At 39.8% G+C, this 20,646-nt stretch overlaps 1 protein-coding gene across 1 annotated transcript in view; it reads right to left on the bottom strand.

Annotated features, from left to right (window-relative positions):
• The window catches only part of LOC130561078 (potassium channel subfamily T member 2), a 94,961-nt gene that overhangs the window by 30,948 nt on the left and 43,367 nt on the right, over positions 1–20,646 (bottom strand). The window contains exons 10-14 of the mRNA XM_057345195.1: positions 18,561–18,741; positions 14,991–15,155; positions 10,544–10,680; positions 9,373–9,436; positions 8,525–8,633 (exon numbers count right to left, since the gene is read on the bottom strand). Of these exons, the coding sequence (XP_057201178.1) occupies positions 8,525–8,633; positions 9,373–9,436; positions 10,544–10,680; positions 14,991–15,155; positions 18,561–18,741 (656 nt within the window). The remainder of the gene's footprint in view (positions 1–8,524; positions 8,634–9,372; positions 9,437–10,543; positions 10,681–14,990; positions 15,156–18,560; positions 18,742–20,646) is intronic.

Below are 20,646 nucleotides of genomic sequence, written 5' to 3'. Positions count from 1 at the left end.
AAAAATGTATGGATAACAACAGTAATGATGTTTTAGCATTACTCATGTGACTAAAGATCTTACAAATACAGCTGTGGCACAAATCTTACTTTGTATATTTGTTTTTTTATTTTATTTTTTAATTGTTAATAATCATAACATCGTTTGATAGGACATTTATTGTCCGCAATAAAAATACAATCTATAAAAATAGATATTTATGATATAAATAGGTCACGTTCTTTGAAATATTCTTGTGTCAGGCTGGAGTACTGGAGCGGCCCTTGAAGACGCACAAACACTTGTAAAGATCAAACGCTGAATTAAAGACTTCAATTTCTCCTCATGTCGAGCCTTTCTGCTCCACCACTTCATCTCCTCCTCCACTAACTCCCTCATTTCCAGCAACCTCAGAAAGCAAACGCTGACCTCGAGTGAAGCGGGCTACAGCGCTCTGATAATTGTCTTCCATGTATTTTTTCTAAAGCTGCTCTTTTCGGCCGCCGCTGGAATTGAGAGATTGCTCTCGCTCTGTGAACCCCAGCAAGACGGTAACAACAGCGACACATCTCTGCCATTAGCATTAATTAAAGCAGCATGCTGGTTATGTTTATGAATGACCCGGCTGTTCATACAGCCACCGCGTAGAACGGCGGAGGAAACAAAAAGCCAGTCACTATTTCCAAACATGCCCACGGAGCAGAGGAGAACAAACGGTTAACACAGTCAGACTGGCAAAATTCTACGATTTTCTCACCAAATGCAAATTTGTGAGATTTTGTTGCATTGACGTGAACATTAGAGCTAAAGGGTAGAGCTAAAGTCAAGTCTAGAGAGTCGGAGTCATTTATGCCACCCACTCAGCCACTTAGAGCATATATTGCAGGCAGTGTCACAACACGTCTGCCACGCAAACAGAAACTGCATATTGATGCGTTCCGCCGAACTGTCAAAAAGCAATCGTTTTGTAAGACGCCACGCCGCCCACAGGGGACAACCACCTCTTGACTGATATGAAACGCAAGTACATATATGCAAGTGTCAGTTTAACAAAAGCTCACAGTAAATTAAATACTTTTCATAATCCTGCAGGGTACCAATGTGTTTCACGTATAGAAGAAGATAATAAAAGCTTCCGTCAACGTATTGGAAGCAAACAATGTACTAATGAAGAAGTATGTCTAATGTTTTCATAACATGATTTATATAATGAAGACTTTATCTTTTTGGAGGCAGCATAGACGTATTCTATTGTCCAGAATATCCCACAATGCTTTGCGTGTTCTTATGATGTCTACGCTGAAAGAATTTAATTACTGAATAGTATGAATAGCACCCATGAATGACAAATCTGTCATAAGGGTTTTAGAAGACGTGAGTAAATTGCAGCACAATGTTTATTTTTGTGTGAGCTATTTCTATAAATCTGTGACATTTTCTTGGTTAAAAAAACAAATACTCATTAAAAAACAAAATACTTTCTAGTCAAGTAAATAAAGTCTCAAAAAGAGGTCTCTGGAAATCTCAGTTTGACATCATCTGATATCAACCCACAAAGACAAGTAATTAGCAATTTTACGTTTTAAACAGAGAGGGAGCTATAGAGGCAAACATTATGAACTACAGCTTTAAAAGGAACCTTGGGTATAGAGAAATGTATGGCTTAAGATATTAACAAAATGTGAAATTAAAAACAGTGTAACTGTCGCAGTATTCATAAACTTTGAAAAAATATTTTTACTCTGAGGCCACCACTTTTTTGCGTCAAAATCCGTGACGTCAAATGGTTGCAACCTTAACCCGTTCTCTTAATTCTACAGCGAAGCACACACGTTTTCCACATATAAAAGTAAAATATGAGACGTCAAACATAAGTTCAGATATATAAATAAATACACAGAGACAGAAGGTGGCGGTATGTCCTCTTGACACAAGCCAGCCTGCCTGCCATAAAAGAAGAAAGTGTTCAGTAAGTGTCTGTTCAAGGTAAACATGCATTAAATCATAGCTTTAAACTACCGTCTTTAAGACAATTTAAGACATCATCATCCACCATTATCATATACTCATATGAGAATATACTGATAAAGACAATAATAAGATGCTTGCGGTTTGGTTATTTATTCTGTATTAGAGCACGCGTGAATATTAGCCCCCGTCAGCTAATGACCGAGAGAGAGAAGACAAAGGCAACTGATGTTGATAAATCAAAATTTATAATGGATAAAAACATATTAAATTCGCAATGATTTTGGTTATTAATATGTATGTTTGTATTGTTTCTGACCAACAATATTAAAATGTATGAAAATACACCAAATAGTGTCTTTATTTACTTTCTTTATTATGTTAGCATTATTTATATCTATATTTTATCCTACAGTACCTTATATTTACAGAAGAACTGATTAGTGTGTCTGTGTTCAGTTTGGCTCCCTGTGCGTGCATCCATTTTACGTCATCGAAAAAGAACATGGTGGCCTCCTTAGGTTAAAATGAGTATTACATTTAGTTTTTTTTTTTAAGAAATTAACATATTTGATGTGTTTCTAACGACAAATGCTAGTAGTGTAAGTCTGATCACTGCCTGGTTCACCTTATCCCAGCCTACAGGCAGAAACTAAAAGCTGCCAAACCTATGGTAAGGACTGTTAAAAGATGGACCAACGAAACAGAGCGGGCCTTACAAGCCTGTTTCGAGTGCACCGATTGGAGTGTTTTTGAAGCTGCTACCAGCGATCTGGACGAGCTCACAGAGACTGTAACATCATACATCAGTTTCTGTGAGGATTTGTGCATTCCTACCAGGACTTCCTTAAAATACAACAATGATAAACCATGGTTCTCAGCAAAACTCAGACAGATTCGCCAAGCCAAGAATGATGCCTACAGAAAAGGGGACAAAGTCTTGTACAGGCAGGCTAGGAACACATTGACAAAGGAGATCAGAGTGGCTAAGAGAAACTACTCTAAAAAGTTGGAAAACCGGTTTTCAGCCAACGACCCTGCGTCTGTGTGGAAAGGCCTTAAAGACATCACCAACTACAAGCCATCATCCCCCAATTTTGCAGGCAATCAACACCTGGTCAATGATCTGAATGACTTTTACTGCAGATTTGAAAATGCTAACTTTACACATCACACCAACTCTGACATTCTCTCTACACAACACCTATCACCTTCAGTCACCCCACCTCCTGCACTTCAGAACAGTGAAGAGGATGTGTGCCGAGTCTTTAGGAAACAAAAGACAAGAAAAGCACCAGGCCCAGATGGTATCTCCCCAGCCTGTCTTAAAAGCTGTGCTATTCAACTGGCCTTCATCTTCTCACAGATCTTCAACAGATCACTGGAGCTGTGCACAGTTCCTTCCTGTTTCAAGCACTCCACCATAATCCCCATCCCAAAGAAACCCAAAATCACAGGACTTAATGACTACAGACCCGTCGCTCTCACATCTGTGGTCATGAAGTCATTCGAGAGACTGGTACTGGCTTATCTGAAGGACATCACAGAACCCTTACTGGACCCCCTGCAGTTTGCCTACAGAACAAACAGGTCTGTTGAGGATGCAGTTAACATGGGGCTGCATTTTGTCCTGAAACATCTGGATAGACCAGGGACCTATGTGAGGATCCTGTTTGTAGACTTCAGCTCCGCTTTCAACACCATCATCCCATCACTGCTCCAGACAAAGTTAACCCAGCTATCTGTTCCTGGCTCTATCTGTCAGTGGATCACCAGCTTTCTGACAGACAGGCAGCAGTTAGTGAGAATGGGGAAACTCACATCCAGCACCCGCACAATCAGCACTGGCGCCCCCCAGGGGTGCGTTCTCTCCCCACTGCTCTTCTCCCTGTACACAAATGACTGCACTGCCCAGGACCCTTCTGTCAGACTTCTGAAGTTCGCAGACGACACCACACTCATTGGCCTCATCCAGGATGGTGATGAGTCTGCGTACAGACAGGAGGCTGAGCAGCTGGCTGTCTGGTGCAGTCATAACAACTTGGAGCTGAACACGCTTAAAACAGTGGAGACGATTGTGGACTTCAGGAGAAACCCCCCTGCACTCCCCCCTCTCACCATCATGAACAGCACTGTGGCAGCAGTGGAGTCATTCAGGTTCCTGGGCACCACCATCTCTCAGAACCTGAAGTGGGACAATCACATTGGCTCCATTGCTAAAAAAGCCCAGCAAAGGTTGTACTTCTTACATCAGCTGAAGAAGTTCAACCTACCACAAACTCTATTAAAACAGTTTTACTCAGCTGTCATAGAGTCTGTCCTCTGCACATCCATCACTGTCTGGTTTGGCTCAGCCACAAAGTCAGACATCAGAAGACTACAGAGGACGGTTCGGACTGCTGAGAAGATCATTGGTGCTCCCCTGCCCACCCTCCAAGAACTGTATACATCCAGAGTGAGGAAAAGGGCTCAGAAAATCACCCTGGACCTCTCACATCCAAGCCATCATCTCTTCACAATGCTGCCGTCTGGTCGGCGCTACAGAGCACTGAGCACCAAAACAACCAGACACAAAAACAGCTTCTTCCCTCAGGCCATCTACCTCTTGAACAGTTAAATGTTTTTACACACCGTGCAATTAATAACTCTGTGCAATAATAATTAAGTGCAATATTAATTATATCCTCCAGATAATACACTATCTATTTTTATACAACTTTTTCTGTAAATTATATTTCATTCATTCTGCTGTATATAGCACATACCTTGTACTACAATAGTCTATTCTTATTTTTTACTTGTACATATTTACATACATACATAGCTTTACACTCTCTATATCTTTATCTTATCTTACGAAGACTACAACGGACAGTTCGTAGTGCTGAGAAAATTATTGGTGCTCCTCTGCCCACACTTCAGGACCTGTACGATTCCAGAGTGAAAAACAGGGCAAGAAAAATCATCATTGACTCCACACACCCAGCACACAAACTCTTTGATCTGCTGCCCTCTGGCCGGCGCTTTAGAGCACCAAACACCAGGACTTCCAGACACAGAAGCAGCTTCTTCCCCCAGGCAATCTCCCTCCTAAACAGATAACTGCTCCTTAAGAGCAATATTCCACTTCCACTACTCCTATAGTGTGCACTATAGTGCCTTATTATATCTACATCTTATGTATACATGCATATAACACTACCTCTACTTACTAAATTATCCATTTGCACAAGTGTACATACAATATGTTTATTCTACTATATACTACCCTGTACAATGTCTCTTATATGTTATTATCCCCCATTTTCTGTAAAATAGTCTTTATTTTATATATGCACAATTTAGAATCTTTTAGACTGTAAATCGTATTATATTGTATTGTCATTGTGTTGAATGTCTGTACTAGAAGCTTCCAACACCAAAGAAAATTCCTTGTGTGTGCAAGCACACTTGGCAATAAAGCTCTTCTGAATCTGAATCTGAATCTTCTGTTTATTGTATTGTATTTCTTAATTTTTTTATACCCATAGGCCCTTATTTAAATCATTGTGTACTGTATTCAATTGTGTTATGGTCTCTGTGTACTGGATGCTCCTGTCACCAAAACAAATTCCTTGTATGTGCAAACATACTTTGCAATAAAGCTCTTTCTGATTCTGATTCTATTACAACGTATTAAGCCATACATCTCTCTATACCCTGAGTTCCCTTTAAAAATATAATTATTGGTTCTCTTCTACCAAGAGAAATGCTGTCTGTTCAAACCCTCATGCACAGTCTTCATTAAACAAACAAAAGGAATTATCAAATACAAGCTTTGATGAGAATTATGTTCAGTATAGTGGCCAGCAGCTTTCAGTTAAGCCTGTGGGCTGTGGCATACTTCTTTTTTATACATGTGCGCGAGCGTACGCGTACAAACCAAACGCACAGCTTTGCAGAGCATACTGCTTTCAACTCATACGTGTACACACGGGTTTTGACGCACGCGCATTGCGACATATTGCAATACCTCTCCGGGCCTACAGGGGTCAGGTTTTCTTCTACTACCTTGAATCGAGGCTCCCAGGACACGGTTGCCACCTGGTGGTTAAACTAATTGTTAAACTAATTACTGCAAGAAATGGAATACGCATGCCCGCGCGGCCTGGAGGTAACAAAATTACGGCGGTGCGCGTACAGTACGCTCATACTATTCTAATGACGAAACTTGGTCACGCGCACTGTATGCTGTCCCTCGCTTACGCGTAAAAAGGGAACTATACTTCAGCCTTTAGACTGACAGATTGTATTTGATTCTTTATTCTAAAATTCTGAGACCCTACAGTGTTTTTGAACCTTACTATTGTGAATACTACAATAGTTCATGTGGGCACTGGGTCTACACTAGTTCCATTGCATGTGGTTGTATGTTTGTAATGCAACGTAAAAGAAACCATGGAACCCTGCTCAAAACAGATTTAATGGTTGTAATGAGAGTTGTGTTGATTTAATGGAAACTGTAATGGTGTCTAATGGTATCTGATGGATTCTATTGGTTGGGATGTTTTCTGGCAGAATAATCCTATTGGAATAATGCCCAAAACACACTAAAAAAAGAATTTTGTAATGGTTCTAATGGAAAAAGATAATGGTTCATAATGGTATTTTAATAGAAACCATTAGAATATCTGGTTTCTCTTATTTTTTCAGCAGGGTGTGTCACGCAAGAACATTGCCACAGAAGGTGCTAAAGTGGGAATTAATGTCAAATGTTTTTTAGTTTTTATAGTCATATTTTTTAGATCATCTACTGTCAATGTTGAGCTACAGTTTGAAGAGAATCTCGCTAAACAAGTAATCTGCTAAATTTGACGGAAGTTAGCAAAGCGGCTAACATCGCATAGACCGTTTTGCATGATTTAAACAACATTCATTTCATTTATTTAATTTAACATATTTTTATGTAGTTTGTTAATGTTTGTGTAGTGAAGAGCTGAAAACAGGAAGTGCTTTTGGACCCAGTGTTGTTTACATTTTACCATCTACTGTACACTACAAGCTACCATTATAAGAGCTATTTAAGACAGCAGTATGCTTTAAATGTTAATAAGCTGCATCTCAACTAAATATTTTGTGACACAAATACTGAATCAAAATATCACAGAGAAACTGTGCAAATAAGTCAATGAATATTTTGGTAGCTGTCCGGGGAAGTGGCGTGAATAAACACGGCTTCTGATGATTTCCAGAGGAAAGTGTTACAGAAGTGTATCAATAGAAAGCAAGCAGGTGCAGGATGTAGAGAATGAATTTAATTCACTTTTCTAACACAATGAAAGCTCAGAGGCTGACCGAGAGCGCTGGACAGAAGGACAAGCATTACACTTAACTAGAGATTTGAGTGCACCACACTCTCTTCCATTAACCCATTTGTCATATTCACAACAACAAAGCATCCTGCAGCACTCGTGGACAATAAAAAAAACTGCTGCAACATTGAGCAGTAAACAGTACACAGTAAATATGATCATTTTGGCACCTCTGGGTCATTTATAATTCTTCAGCATCTGTTTACATGGTCAACACCAGAGAACACTTTATGAAGTTCGTAGCATGTAACTTTGACATTGCACTTTGAAGGTTTTTTAAAGAAACTATAATTTCTTTCATGCGGTCTTGAATGGAATTATATCAGAATTTACCATCCTCATTTAAAGGTGCAGTTTGTAACAATTTTGCAGTAAAATATCCAAAAACCACTAAGCTAGTGTCATATATTTTGTTCAGCTGAGTACTTACAATATCTCAAATGTTTCCACCGACTTGTAAATCGTGATAAAATCGCCATTCTAAACAGTGACACGTGGCTGTGCAGTCGCCTGTCAATGGCGTCATATCTGCGTTCCCCTTTGTTACCGCCTTACTGACGTAGAAACCGCATGACAACAGTGTCATGGACAAATGTGGAAGTAGTGTCTAGCGTCTAGCAAGCCACTAGCTTGTTTCGAGCATTCACTTATTTACGGACCACAATTATACGCAACATTTATAAAACTTTATTACTTTCCCTCATCCGCTAACATGATTTCTTGTTCCCGTCTGATTGAGGCCATCAGCGGTGAAGACAACACATCCCATCATTCCACGCTCCTTCACAGCGTCATCAAGCTACGGCAATGTTGTTGTTTTGATCGTGCGCCCTCTAGCGGTGGTTTTTACAAACTGCACCTTTAACTGATCATTTAGGTTTTCGTCATTCTGGTTTTCACATTTGTATGTCTTTATATTTTTCTCATGTAGTGTTCATCTCTGAAATGTTGTGAAATGACTTTGCCCTTTACTCATATTCCATTAAAGGTGCGTGAAAGCAGAGGAGAAGTGAGGAATGGGAAGACTGGTGAAATAAACAGCAAGAATCCCATTTACACGACCGAGGCAAAAGATGTGAGATTAGTTGCTCACCAGCACTCATAAACACACACGCACACGCACACGCACACGCACACACACACGCACGCACGCACGCACACGAGTATAAAATATCAAGCCATCCTGCTCTCTCTTCACCTCAATCCCAGAGGAAAACACATTTCACCTGCAAACTTGATGTGAAACTTATTCTCAGGTTTGAGGATCTGCACGTAGAGAGGGCAGTTTGGGGCAAAGTCCTTCACAGCCCAGGCTCTAAGAATGGTCTGATGGTCCTGTGTTAAAGAGAAAGAGAAAGAGGCATATGAATGAATTGATGCCATTAGTTTTAGTGTTTGTCCCTAGATAGAAGCAAGACATTAATCTCCTTATAAAACAATAAGCATCTAACCCCCCCTCTAAAAAAGATCAAATAAATTATATAAATTACTTATTGTTAGGACCTTTAAGAGTTTTGCATTGCATTTTTTGTGACAATTTAGTTTTAGTTTTTAACAAACATATAAATAAATATTCTCAGACTGTAATATGTTAGAGCATTTTGTTATTTCAATTAGCATAAATAAATGTACCATGTACGCTTAAATCTTTTTTTTATCTTTTATCTATATATCTTTGTGTATTTTGTATTACCTGTACATCAATGAGAATAAGATATCTTGCAGTAAATGTAATGAAAATGGATATTATTTTGTTATAACGCATATAAGCATTCATTCAATATATTTCAATATATTTCTCTGTGCTAAATGTCATTTCTTTTAGATTTGGTGTGAAATATGACTTTGACATTTCCTTCAGTTTTCATGACATTCACTCAACTACCTTCACCAACATCTTTCATAAATAACTTCAGTCTGAACTGTGCTTTTCAAGTGTGAGATCAATAAAGAGAATGACTAAAAACGATAAAGCAACGCTTTGAAATTGCTGCTTCCTATTGTACAGACAAAGGAGAGGATAGAAAAGAAAAAGACATAATAGGTGAGAATATTGAACGGAAGGTCAACATACAGCGGCGAAGCGGTCCACTTCAAACCGGTTGCTCAGGATAAAACAGGCTTCAGCATCATCCATCCTGCAGCCAAACAAGACAAAGAGAATCAGAGAGAACCAGATAAACCGGGCCAGGATCCATAACAGAAGAAAGAAGAACAGACAGAGAGGAAAAGAGAGTTTAGAGAATTCAAAAGTATGATAAAGCAAAAGATGAGAATTAATGTTTCGTCAGGTCACAATAGCAGAACAAAACAACAACATGAAGCCCAAATCACGATTCTGATTGTATTTGTTCTTTAAAATGAATACCTGGGCCCGTATGTATAAAACATCTCAAAAATGCCCTTAAGAGTAGCCTTAAACTTTGACTTAAGTGTCAAAACATTCTTAGTAAGTAGGACTTTTTTAAGAGTCGGAGACTTTTATAAAGAAGCTAAAAGCAACTTTCAGTGAAGTTTAAGTACTTATTCTTAAGTTCTGACTTACGTGTTGTAAGATGATTTAAATGATTTAAACACAAAATGGCCACCCTTGACTTCTGAATCATCCAATAGGGAGCCTGCAAGGGTGAAGTCACAGCAGCATGGCAGCATTTATTCATGACTGAATTCAGACATTACATTAATATATATATATATATTTAAATGTATATCTGCAATCCATAATTTATTTGGGTAAAATAAACCAAAACTTGGTTATTGGGCAAATCAGTGTTGAAACATTCCCCTGCTTGACAACGGCAAGCTTATAATAGTGACTGATATATTGAGCTGTACGATTTTGTGGGAAATTTAACATCGGATGACTTCAACCCATATGAGAATAAGTACATGGAGTAACCTGCAATGTCATTTTTCAAACAGAGATGGCGACAGAGATGAAAAGTTAAAAATTGCAGTTTCAAAAATTGATTTTGCATAATGCAAAAAATATCACAAATATTGTGTATTCATTTTGGCTTAGTTTCAAACACTGTTAATTGAGTTTTAACAGTTAATTTAAATAATTAAGCTGCCGAATCACATCCTATTACACAGCTGTAGGCTATATAAAGAAAAGACCAAAGCTGCAAAAGAGTAAAATTTTACTCTGAGTGGCTTTACACATACGGGCCCAGATATACAACCATACACAATAATAACGATCATGAGACGTGTCGTTGTTTTCTTTTCTCAGAAGGTCTTACTTGGCCCTCATCAGGTCTTGATCTTTGAGAGCAGATCCCTGCAGGTAGATGACCCTCTGAGCCCACAGCGGGATATGAAGAACTCTCCGCACCTGGACGTCCATCTCAGCGGGACATAATATCACCACATAGTAATCCTGGACACGATGAGCTCAAGTTAGTGAACAAAAATGGGTCAGGCAGACACTGCGAACCGATTAAATCCCAGAGGATCATTCACACATAAACAGATTTCTTCATGTAAATGAATGTTCAGTTAATCCCACTGCAAAAATGTCAACTTCTGGCATTTCTGAAAATGATTAAACAACGTTTATCCGGAGTTCTCTCATCTCAAATGAGTTTTTGAGTAATGTGCGTGTGTACACGTATGCCGTAGGCGCCCAAACGTACCTGCAGTCTGGGGTGTGCAAAGAACTCATTGAGGAAGTCCATGAGAAGATCTATCTTCAGACAGCTGACACACAACACCACATGTTTCTCAGTCTGGGCTCGGTAGCGGCTGTAGTTCCCTCCAGACTTCTGCCGCTCCATCCACAAGAAAGCCAACTGCTCAAACTAGAGCGAATGGAAGTGAACGAGACTTTAAGATGATTTACAAAGAGATTTCACACATGGATTCTGCAGAACTGTAAATCAGCGTCTGCAGGAGAGCTTAGGAGCTCATTCAAATATATGTGATGTAAAGAAATGATACTGGGGGTACAATAAAGCCAAAAACCGGGGTTGATGATATTGTTGGTGTGTTTCAATGAACTAGATATATGGATTGTGTGTAGATATGGCCGGTGATGTAGGCATTATGGACTGTGAATGCACAATTTGGTAGTGATTTGATGTTGTTGATTGTGCGAGTAGATTTTGATGGCGTTGTGTTTGTCAATACTGATGTTGTGTATTGATGTTTTTCGGGGGGGGGGGGTTGTAGATTGTGTGGGTTGATATTGATGGTGTGGTGCTGTGGGTTGTGTGTGTTGATATTCATGTTGTGGGTTGTGTGTGTCAATGGTGTTGTGGATTGTGTGTGTCAATTTTCATGTTCTGGGTTGTTGTGCATTGTGTGGATTGTGTGTGTCAATATGGATGTTGTGTATTGATGGTGTTTTGGGTTGTGCGTGTTGATTCTGATGGTGTTGTGTGTATCGTTACTGATGGTGCGGGTTGTTGTAGATTGTGTGTGTCATTACTGGTGTTGTGTATTGATGGTGTTTTGGGTTGTGTGTGTTGCGATACAGATGGTGTTGTGTGTCAATATTTATTTTGTATATTCATAGTGTTGTGGGTTGTGTGTGTGTCAATATTGATGTTGTGTATTGATGGTGTTTTGGGTTATGTATGAGTCAATGCTGATGGTGTTGTGGGTTGTGTGTGTCGATACAGATGGTGTTGGGGATAAATATTAATGTTGTGGATTGTGTGTCTCAATATTGATGTTGTGTATTGATGGTGTTTTGGGTTATGTATTAGTCGATGCTGATGGTGTTGTGTGTGTCGATACAGATGGTGTTGTGGGTTGTGTGTCAATGTTGATTTTGTATATTGATAGTGTTGTGGGTTGTGTGTGTGTCAATATTGATGTTGTGTATTGATGGTGTTTTGGGTTATGTATGAGTCGATGCTGATGGTGTTGTGGGTTGTGTGTGTCGATACAGATGGTGTTGGGGATAAATATGAATGTTGTGGATTGTGTGTCTCAATATTGATGTTGTGCATTGATGGCGTTTTAGGTTATAAATTGGGGGTAGATGGTGAGGTTTGATATTGGTGGTGTTTTGGGTTGTGTGTGTCAATACTGATGTTGTGGGTTGTTGTGGATTGCATGCGCTGATATTGATGATGTAGCGAATTATGCTGAATGTATTGATGGTGTTTTGGGTTGTGTGTGTCGATACTGATGGCGTTGTGGTTTGTGTGCCGTATGATGGTGTTTTGTGGATATCTCATGTTGTGGGAATTTGTGGATGTTGTGTAATTGTGTTGTGTATTGAATTGACTGTGTTGGGTTACAGTGAGGGAAATAAGTATTTGATCCCCTGCTGATTTTGTAAGTTTGCCTACTTACAAACAAATGAAGGGTCTATAATTTTTATGGTGGGTTTATTTTAACTGATAGACACAGAATATTTAAAAAAATCAGGGGAAAAAAATGTTATATAAAGGTTATAAATTGATTTGCATTTCAGTCAGTGAAATAAGTATTTGATCCCCAAGCAAAACATAACTTTGTACTTTGTGGAGAAACCCTTGTTGGCAAGCACAGAGGTCAGACATTTCTGATAGTTGGTCACCAGGTTTGCACATGTGTCCGGATACATTTAGTCCACTCCTCTGTCAATCTTTAAGGTTTCTTGGCTGTCGCTCAGCAAATTGGAGTTTTAGCCTCCTTCACAGAGGTTCTATAGGACTAGGGTCTAGAGACTGGCTAGGACATTTAATGTGCTTCTCCTTAAGCCACTATTTGGTTGTCTTGGCAATATGTTTTGCGTCTTTGTCATGTTAAAGGCTCATCCATGACCCATCTTCAGTGACCTAGTTAAGGGGAGGAGGTTCTCGTCCAAGATTTTACGGTACATGGGCCCGTCCCTCAGCCCCTCAATGCGGTGAAGTCATCCTGTATACCTGTAGCAGAGAAAAAGCCCTAAAGCAGAATGTTTCCAACACTGTGCTTCTCTGTAGACATGATGTTCTTGGGCTCATAGTCAGCATTTCTCTCCCTCCAAACACAGGAGTCCATTTTGGTCTCACAGCAGTGCCAGCACTTTCGCCAAAGCCTTTTCTGAATCATTTTTATGTTCATTGTCAAACTTAAGACGAGCCAGGCGGGCCTTCTTGGGCAGGAGGACCTTGCGGGTGCTTCAGGATTTCAGTCTACTGTGGCATAGCGTGTTACCAATGTGTTACCAATGTTTTGCTTGCTAACTGTGTTCCCAACTGTCTTGAAATCATTAACAGGCTTCTTCCGTGTAGTTCTGGGCTGATCTTTAACATTTCTCATGATCATCTTTACCCCATTGGGGAAATATTGCAGGGAGCTCCAGAACAAGGGCATTTGATAGTTATTTTGTATATCTTCTATTTCCAAATAATCACACCAACAGTTGTCTCCTTCTCACCAAGCTTCTGTCTGTAGCCTATCAAGGTTTGTGCAGGTCTCCAATCTTGTCGCTGACATCCTTTAAAACCTATTTGGTCTGGACCATGGTGTTGGAGAGGTTGAACTGGAAGATACAGATTCTGTTGGCAGGCATCTTTTATATACATAACAAAGCTGATTTAGGAGTACTTTCTTAAAGTGACAGGACTAATCTGTGGTCCATATAGGCACATAACCAATCTGTGGAGCCAGAATTCTTGCTAGTTGGTAGGGGATCAAATACTTATTTCACTGACTGAAATGCAAATCAATTTATAACCTTTATATAACATTTTTTTCCCCTGATTTTTTTTAATATTCTGTGTCTATCAGTTAAAATAAACCCACCATAAAAATTATAGACCCTTCATTTGTTTGTAAGTAGGCAAACTTACAAATCAGCAGGGGATCAAATACTTATTTCCCTCACTGTATAGAGAGAGAGCGGTTGTGTGTGTTGCGATACAGATGGTGTTGTGTGTCAATATTTATTTTGTATATTCATAGTGTTGTGGGTTGTGTGTGTGTCAATATTGATGTTGTGTATTGATGGTGTTTTGGGTTATGTATGAGTCAATGCTGATGGTGTTGTGGGTTGTGTGTGTCGATACAGATGGTGTTGGGGATAAATTTAATGTTGTTGTGATGTGTGGTGTGATGTTTGGCGTTAACTAGAATCATGCTGTTGGTGTGTGTCGATATGTGTGGTGTTGGATCAAATATTGCGCAATGGTGTTTTGGCTAGTTATGATGGGTTGGGTATTATAGTGATGCTGATGGTGTTGTGTGTGTCGATACAGATGGTGTTGTGGGTTGTGTGTCAATGTTGATTTTGTATATTGATAGTGTTGTGTGTCCCGATGTGGATGTGTGTGTGCAACATGTGTGGGTGAATTTGATTGTATAGATAGTGGGTGTGTCATATTGATGTGTGTATTTGGGTTGGTATGTATGAGTCGATGCTGATGGTGTTGTGNCTGAGCCCACAGCGGGATATGAAGAACTCTCCGCACCTGGACGTCCATCTCAGCGGGACATAATATCACCACATAGTAATCCTGGACACGATGAGCTCAAGTTAGTGAACAAAAATGGGTCAGGCAGACACTGCGAACCGATTAAATCCCAGAGGATCATTCACACATAAACAGATTTCTTCATGTAAATGAATGTTCAGTTAATCCCACTGCAAAAATGTCAACTTCTGGCATTTCTGAAAATGATTAAACAACGTTTATCCGGAGTTCTCTCATCTCAAATGAGTTTTTGAGTAATGTGCGTGTGTACACGTATGCCGTAGGCGCCCAAACGTACCTGCAGTCTGGGGTGTGCAAAGAACTCATTGAGGAAGTCCATGAGAAGATCTATCTTCAGACAGCTGACACACAACACCACATGTTTCTCAGTCTGGGCTCGGTAGCGGCTGTAGTTCCCTCCAGACTTCTGCCGCTCCATCCACAAGAAAGCCAACTGCTCAAACTAGAGCGAATGGAAGTGAACGAGACTTTAAGATGATTTACAAAGAGATTTCACACATGGATTCTGCAGAACTGTAAATCAGCGTCTGCAGGAGAGCTTAGGAGCTCATTCAAATATATGTGATGTAAAGAAATGATACTGGGGGTACAATAAAGCCAAAAACCGGGGTTGATGATATTGTTGGTGTGTTTCAATGAACTAGATATATGGATTGTGTGTAGATATGGCCGGTGATGTAGGCATTATGGACTGTGAATGCACAATTTGGTAGTGATTTGATGTTGTTGATTGTGCGAGTAGATTTTGATGGCGTTGTGTTTGTCAATACTGATGTTGTGTATTGATGTTTTTCGGGGGGGGGGGGTTGTAGATTGTGTGGGTTGATATTGATGGTGTGGTGCTGTGGGTTGTGTGTGTTGATATTCATGTTGTGGGTTGTGTGTGTCAATGGTGTTGTGGATTGTGTGTGTCAATTTTCATGTTCTGGGTTGTTGTGCATTGTGTGGATTGTGTGTGTCAATATGGATGTTGTGTATTGATGGTGTTTTGGGTTGTGCGTGTTGATTCTGATGGTGTTGTGTGTATCGTTACTGATGGTGCGGGTTGTTGTAGATTGTGTGTGTCATTACTGGTGTTGTGTATTGATGGTGTTTTGGGTTGTGTGTGTTGCGATACAGATGGTGTTGTGTGTCAATATTTATTTTGTATATTCATAGTGTTGTGGGTTGTGTGTGTGTCAATATTGATGTTGTGTATTGATGGTGTTTTGGGTTATGTATGAGTCAATGCTGATGGTGTTGTGGGTTGTGTGTGTCGATACAGATGGTGTTGGGGATAAATATTAATGTTGTGGATTGTGTGTCTCAATATTGATGTTGTGTATTGATGGTGTTTTGGGTTATGTATTAGTCGATGCTGATGGTGTTGTGTGTGTCGATACAGATGGTGTTGTGGGTTGTGTGTCAATATTGATTTTGTATATTGATAGTGTTGTGGGTTGTGTGTGTGTCAATATTGATGTTGTGTATTGATGGTGTTTTGGGTTATGTATGAGTCAATGCTGATGGTGTTGTGGGTTGTGTGTGTCGATACAGATGGTGTTGGGGATAAATATGAATGTTGTGGATTGTGTGTCTCAATATTGATGTTGTGCATTGATGGCGTTTTAGGTTATAAATTGGGGGTAGATGGTGAGGTTTGATATTGGTGGTGTTTTGGGTTGTGTGTGTCAATACTGATGTTGTGGGTTGTTGTGGATTGCATGCGCTGATATTGATGATGTAGCGAATTATGCTGAATGTATTGATGGTGTTTTGGGTTGTGTGTGTCGATACTGATGGCGTTGTGGTTTGTGTGCCGATACTGATGGTGTTTTGTGGGATATTCATGTTGTGGAATGTTGTGGATTGTGTGTCAATATTGATGTTGTTTCGAGTTGTAAATTGTAGGTAGATTGTGTGTTGATATCGGTGGTGTTTTAGGTTGTGTGTGTTGATACTGATGGTGTTGTTGTGGATTGTGCGGGTTGATAGTGATGATGTAGAGGATTATTTTGTTGTTGATTTTGTTGGTGTTGTGGGGGACAATATTGATGGTGTCATGTGGGTTGATGCTGATGATCTTGTGGGTTGTGTGTGTAGATATTGATGGTATTGTGGATTGTATGGGTTGATATTGACAATGTTATTGATTTTATGGGTGGATACTGGTGGTGTTGTGCTGATAGATATTGGTGGTGGTTTGTGTGGGACAATAGATATGATGTTATGTGGGTTGATATTAACTGTGTTGTGAGCTGTGGTTCTTTTACACAATCTTCTTTAATAGCAGCAGTAAATCACAGTAGGGTTTTAGTCACAGTGGTGAGTATATTAAGGGATTCTCAGCTAAGATTCGATTGGTTTTATCGAGAGCTGTGGGTATCGTTTGCTATTCAGTGGCTTCCAGGCAAAGGGTATTTGGGAATAGAGATTTGGCACTGTTTAATTGCGAAAGAAAAGCTAAGAATATAACACACATTGCAATGTGTGCACAGGGACGGATGGGATACAGTGGCTGCTGTCCGTCTGTGCTGTGGGAAGTCTCCCTGCGGGCCGTGAGCCATACTGGAGATTTCCCCTGTTAAGCCTGAAACAAACACGCACACAAACCGGGTCTTTGACGTGACACTCGCGCGCAGCAGCTGCATGCGGGGGGCACCGGTAAATGTCAGCTGGTATTTGTGGATGAAAAGAGTTGGAGGTCCTCGCTGGACATGCTGTTATTTCCTGTGTGATGTGAACACACCAACCAGCCCCCCCAAACCACACGAGGAAGCCGACAGGGATGTCCTCACATCACACATGAAAGACAACTCTCTCATCTCATTCCCTTCTCGGCCTGTGCTGTCTGTGTGTGGACGTGTTCGTAAGAGAAGGTATGTGCTGAAGTGGGATGTAAAATGTGTTTATTGTACTGCTTTGTACATGAAAGTGAACACATCATCAGTGTGTTTGTGTGCGACTGTGAAATGCACCAGCTGTGTTGTCTCTCACAGGGGCCTTAAACACAAAAGTGATTCGGCTCGCTGCTTTTGTCATCATAGCCACATGATATTTGCATAAAATGTTTGACAGATGAAAGTGCAAAGAGTTAGTCAAATCAGTTTGATTATGTGCAAGACCAGTGCGGTTGAACACTGAATAAAACTGGTGTCACGCAACCATTGACAATATTTCCATAATACAACTTTTATGGAAATACGTCAGTTGGAACAGAGTTATAGTGTTAAAAAGATGTACAAGATGTTTTAAAGCTGATGTTATAACCTATAATATTCATAGTAAATCCCAACCATAAATCTCAGCAGGTGCCCGGAGGTATTTGAGAGAAGTTTCATTTGAGTTTGTTAACCCATAAAAAGTCAAAATCAATCAAAAATCAATGAGAATCTTTCCTAGGAACTGGGGTTAAAATGCATGCAATGAATGTCACAATTTTGTAATGGTTTTCATATGTACATTTAATGTAGACGTGTGTCTGTTAGGGATGTAACAATATCAAAATCTCACTGTACGATAATACCTCGGTGTAAAGTCCACGGTACGGTATTTATTGCAATATGACTTGGAAACGTGCCATAAGCACCCTCTTATCACTGTTCATCCTCACTGTTGCTTAGAGGTATGAGGTATAGTATGAGATGGGTCAAATGACCCAAAAATCCCTTTTATAAAATAAAACGACTGCACCAGATGGACCTTGCCAAAGCTAACATCCATTCTTTTTCGAACATCCTCTATGTTAGGCCCGGAAGACCAATCGTTTCATTCAGTCATGTGACCACGATGATATTGAGACCGTTTTTCTATTGCGATAACACGATATCGATAATATTGTTACATCCCTGGTGTCTGTCAGATTTACCTGTATTGGCAGAACTATAAGAGCCACACAGATCATGATGACCACCAGCAGTTGAGAGGGCCAGATTTTAGGTGTGACATCACCAAAGCCCACCGTAGAGAAAGTGACCACACAGAAATACAGAGAGTCAAAGAGCGTGAGGTTGTTCCCTGCTCGTTCCAGGTGCTGAATACCACAAATACTGGAGAAGAGAGAGCGAGGACATAACGTGTGCAGTTTAGAAACCAATTGAGAATGGAATTTAAAAATCCAGTTTGTGATCTGGCCGTTTCTAGAAACATTAGTTAATTATACCTAATATACAGTACATGTTATACAATAGTTCTTGGTCTTGAATTTGGTTTATACACATTCTTTGTTGTCTGCTGTATGAAAGTACATTACATTCGTACATTCGTTGCTAATTGTAAAATACCAATTTAGGGACGCACCGATACCAGTATCGTTATGGGGCTCGATACCAAGCTCATGTACTCGTACTCATATAGATACACCGATACTTCACGTGACATACCTGACAGAACTGACTGAAATTTGTGCTTCGAAAGCTTGTAACAAGCACATAAAATTGTCTTTTTTCATAATGTGTTTTGAGGCAGAGTTATTAGTTTCAGTGTGTTTTGCTTGGAAAAATGCCACCTCACCAAAAATAATACAGGTACAGGTACGGTATTGGTATCGGCGAGTAAAATAAACTTTACTCGTACTTGGTCTTTAAAGGGACACTTCACCCAAAAACGAAAATTCTGTCAACATTTACTCACCTTCGAGTTGTTCCAAATCTGTATAAATATCTTTGTTCTGAAGAATGCTTATAACCAAACAGATCTTGCCCCCCATTGACTCCCATAGTAGGAAAATTTACCTTATCATATTTTTGTTCTGTTGAACACAGAAGAAGACATTTTGAAGAATGTAGGACAGCAAACAGTTCTGGGGCACTTTTGACTACCATTGTCATTTTTCCTACTATGGGAGTCAACGGGGGGCAAAATCTGTTTGGTTATAAGCATTCTTCCAAATATCTTTCTCTCTCTGTGTTCATCAGAAGAAAGAAATGTATACAGATTTGGAACAACTTGAGGCGAGTAAATGATGACAGAATTTTCATTTTTGGGTGAAATATCCCTTTCAAAAAATGGTATCGCAGCACCCGTACTATAATTTATACTTATATATTACAACTATAGTCTTTGATTTCACCTCTTATAAAAGACTATTCTGGCTTTGTCTAGTAACACAGAACCATGCATTTTCTGTAAATCTACTTTCTGTAAAGTGACAAACATTATAAAAAGCACTATACAATCAATGTGAATTGAATTCAATTAAAAGCAGCATCACTCACAATGTGCTATTATGGCTGTATATCAGCGCGGATGCGATTCAGCAAAAGCGTGCTGATATATGACCATAACGCACTTTTATTGATTTGATATTGCTAGCATTTTTATGAAACCCAATTACCCTGAATGCCTTAACCTGTATTAAGTTTCTTCCTATTGAAATTCAGTTTATTCCTCTTCCTGTCATTCCTGTCACTATTCCTGTCACATTCAATTACAATTCCAGCTAAAGAATTCACCCGGTTTTCAAATTCAGAATTTTGCCCGTGGCTGCATAAACACCTCTGTTCGAGATTTAAAGGCTTCTCAGGTAGACCGTTCTGCATGGATTTACATGCGTACGAAGAGCCAGAGGGCTTATATGATCCTCGAATGGTACAGAACAAAGTGTGATAAAAACAAGCCGAAACACAATAACGGTGCGGCGGGTCACGTGCAGGAAGGCGTGATCTTTCTATCTCTCTGTACTGCTGGTGTGTGTGTTTGTTCAGTGTTGAAGGGCCGGTTGAGTCAACACACAGCTGTCAACGGTGAAAAGGTCACTCATTTCTCTCCCTTCTGTTTCACGAGTACATGGCTAACCCCCTCCTCCCCTGACAGAACAAGAGAACATGCCCCCAAACATGTTCTTAATTATTAAACAAGCATCATCCCGCTCGCATCATCACTCTTACTCAAACAATTCCTAGCGGACAGTTCACCTATACAGTAATGTTCTAAGGATGTCTGCATCAAAGTGA

Source organism: Triplophysa rosa, linkage group LG11 (genome assembly GCF_024868665.1).
Source record: "Triplophysa rosa linkage group LG11, Trosa_1v2, whole genome shotgun sequence".
In the NCBI taxonomy this organism is placed as follows: Eukaryota; Metazoa; Chordata; class Actinopteri; order Cypriniformes; family Nemacheilidae; genus Triplophysa; species Triplophysa rosa.
Note: the sequence above shows the minus strand (reverse complement) of the source record. Positions and strands in the feature narration are given on the sequence as shown.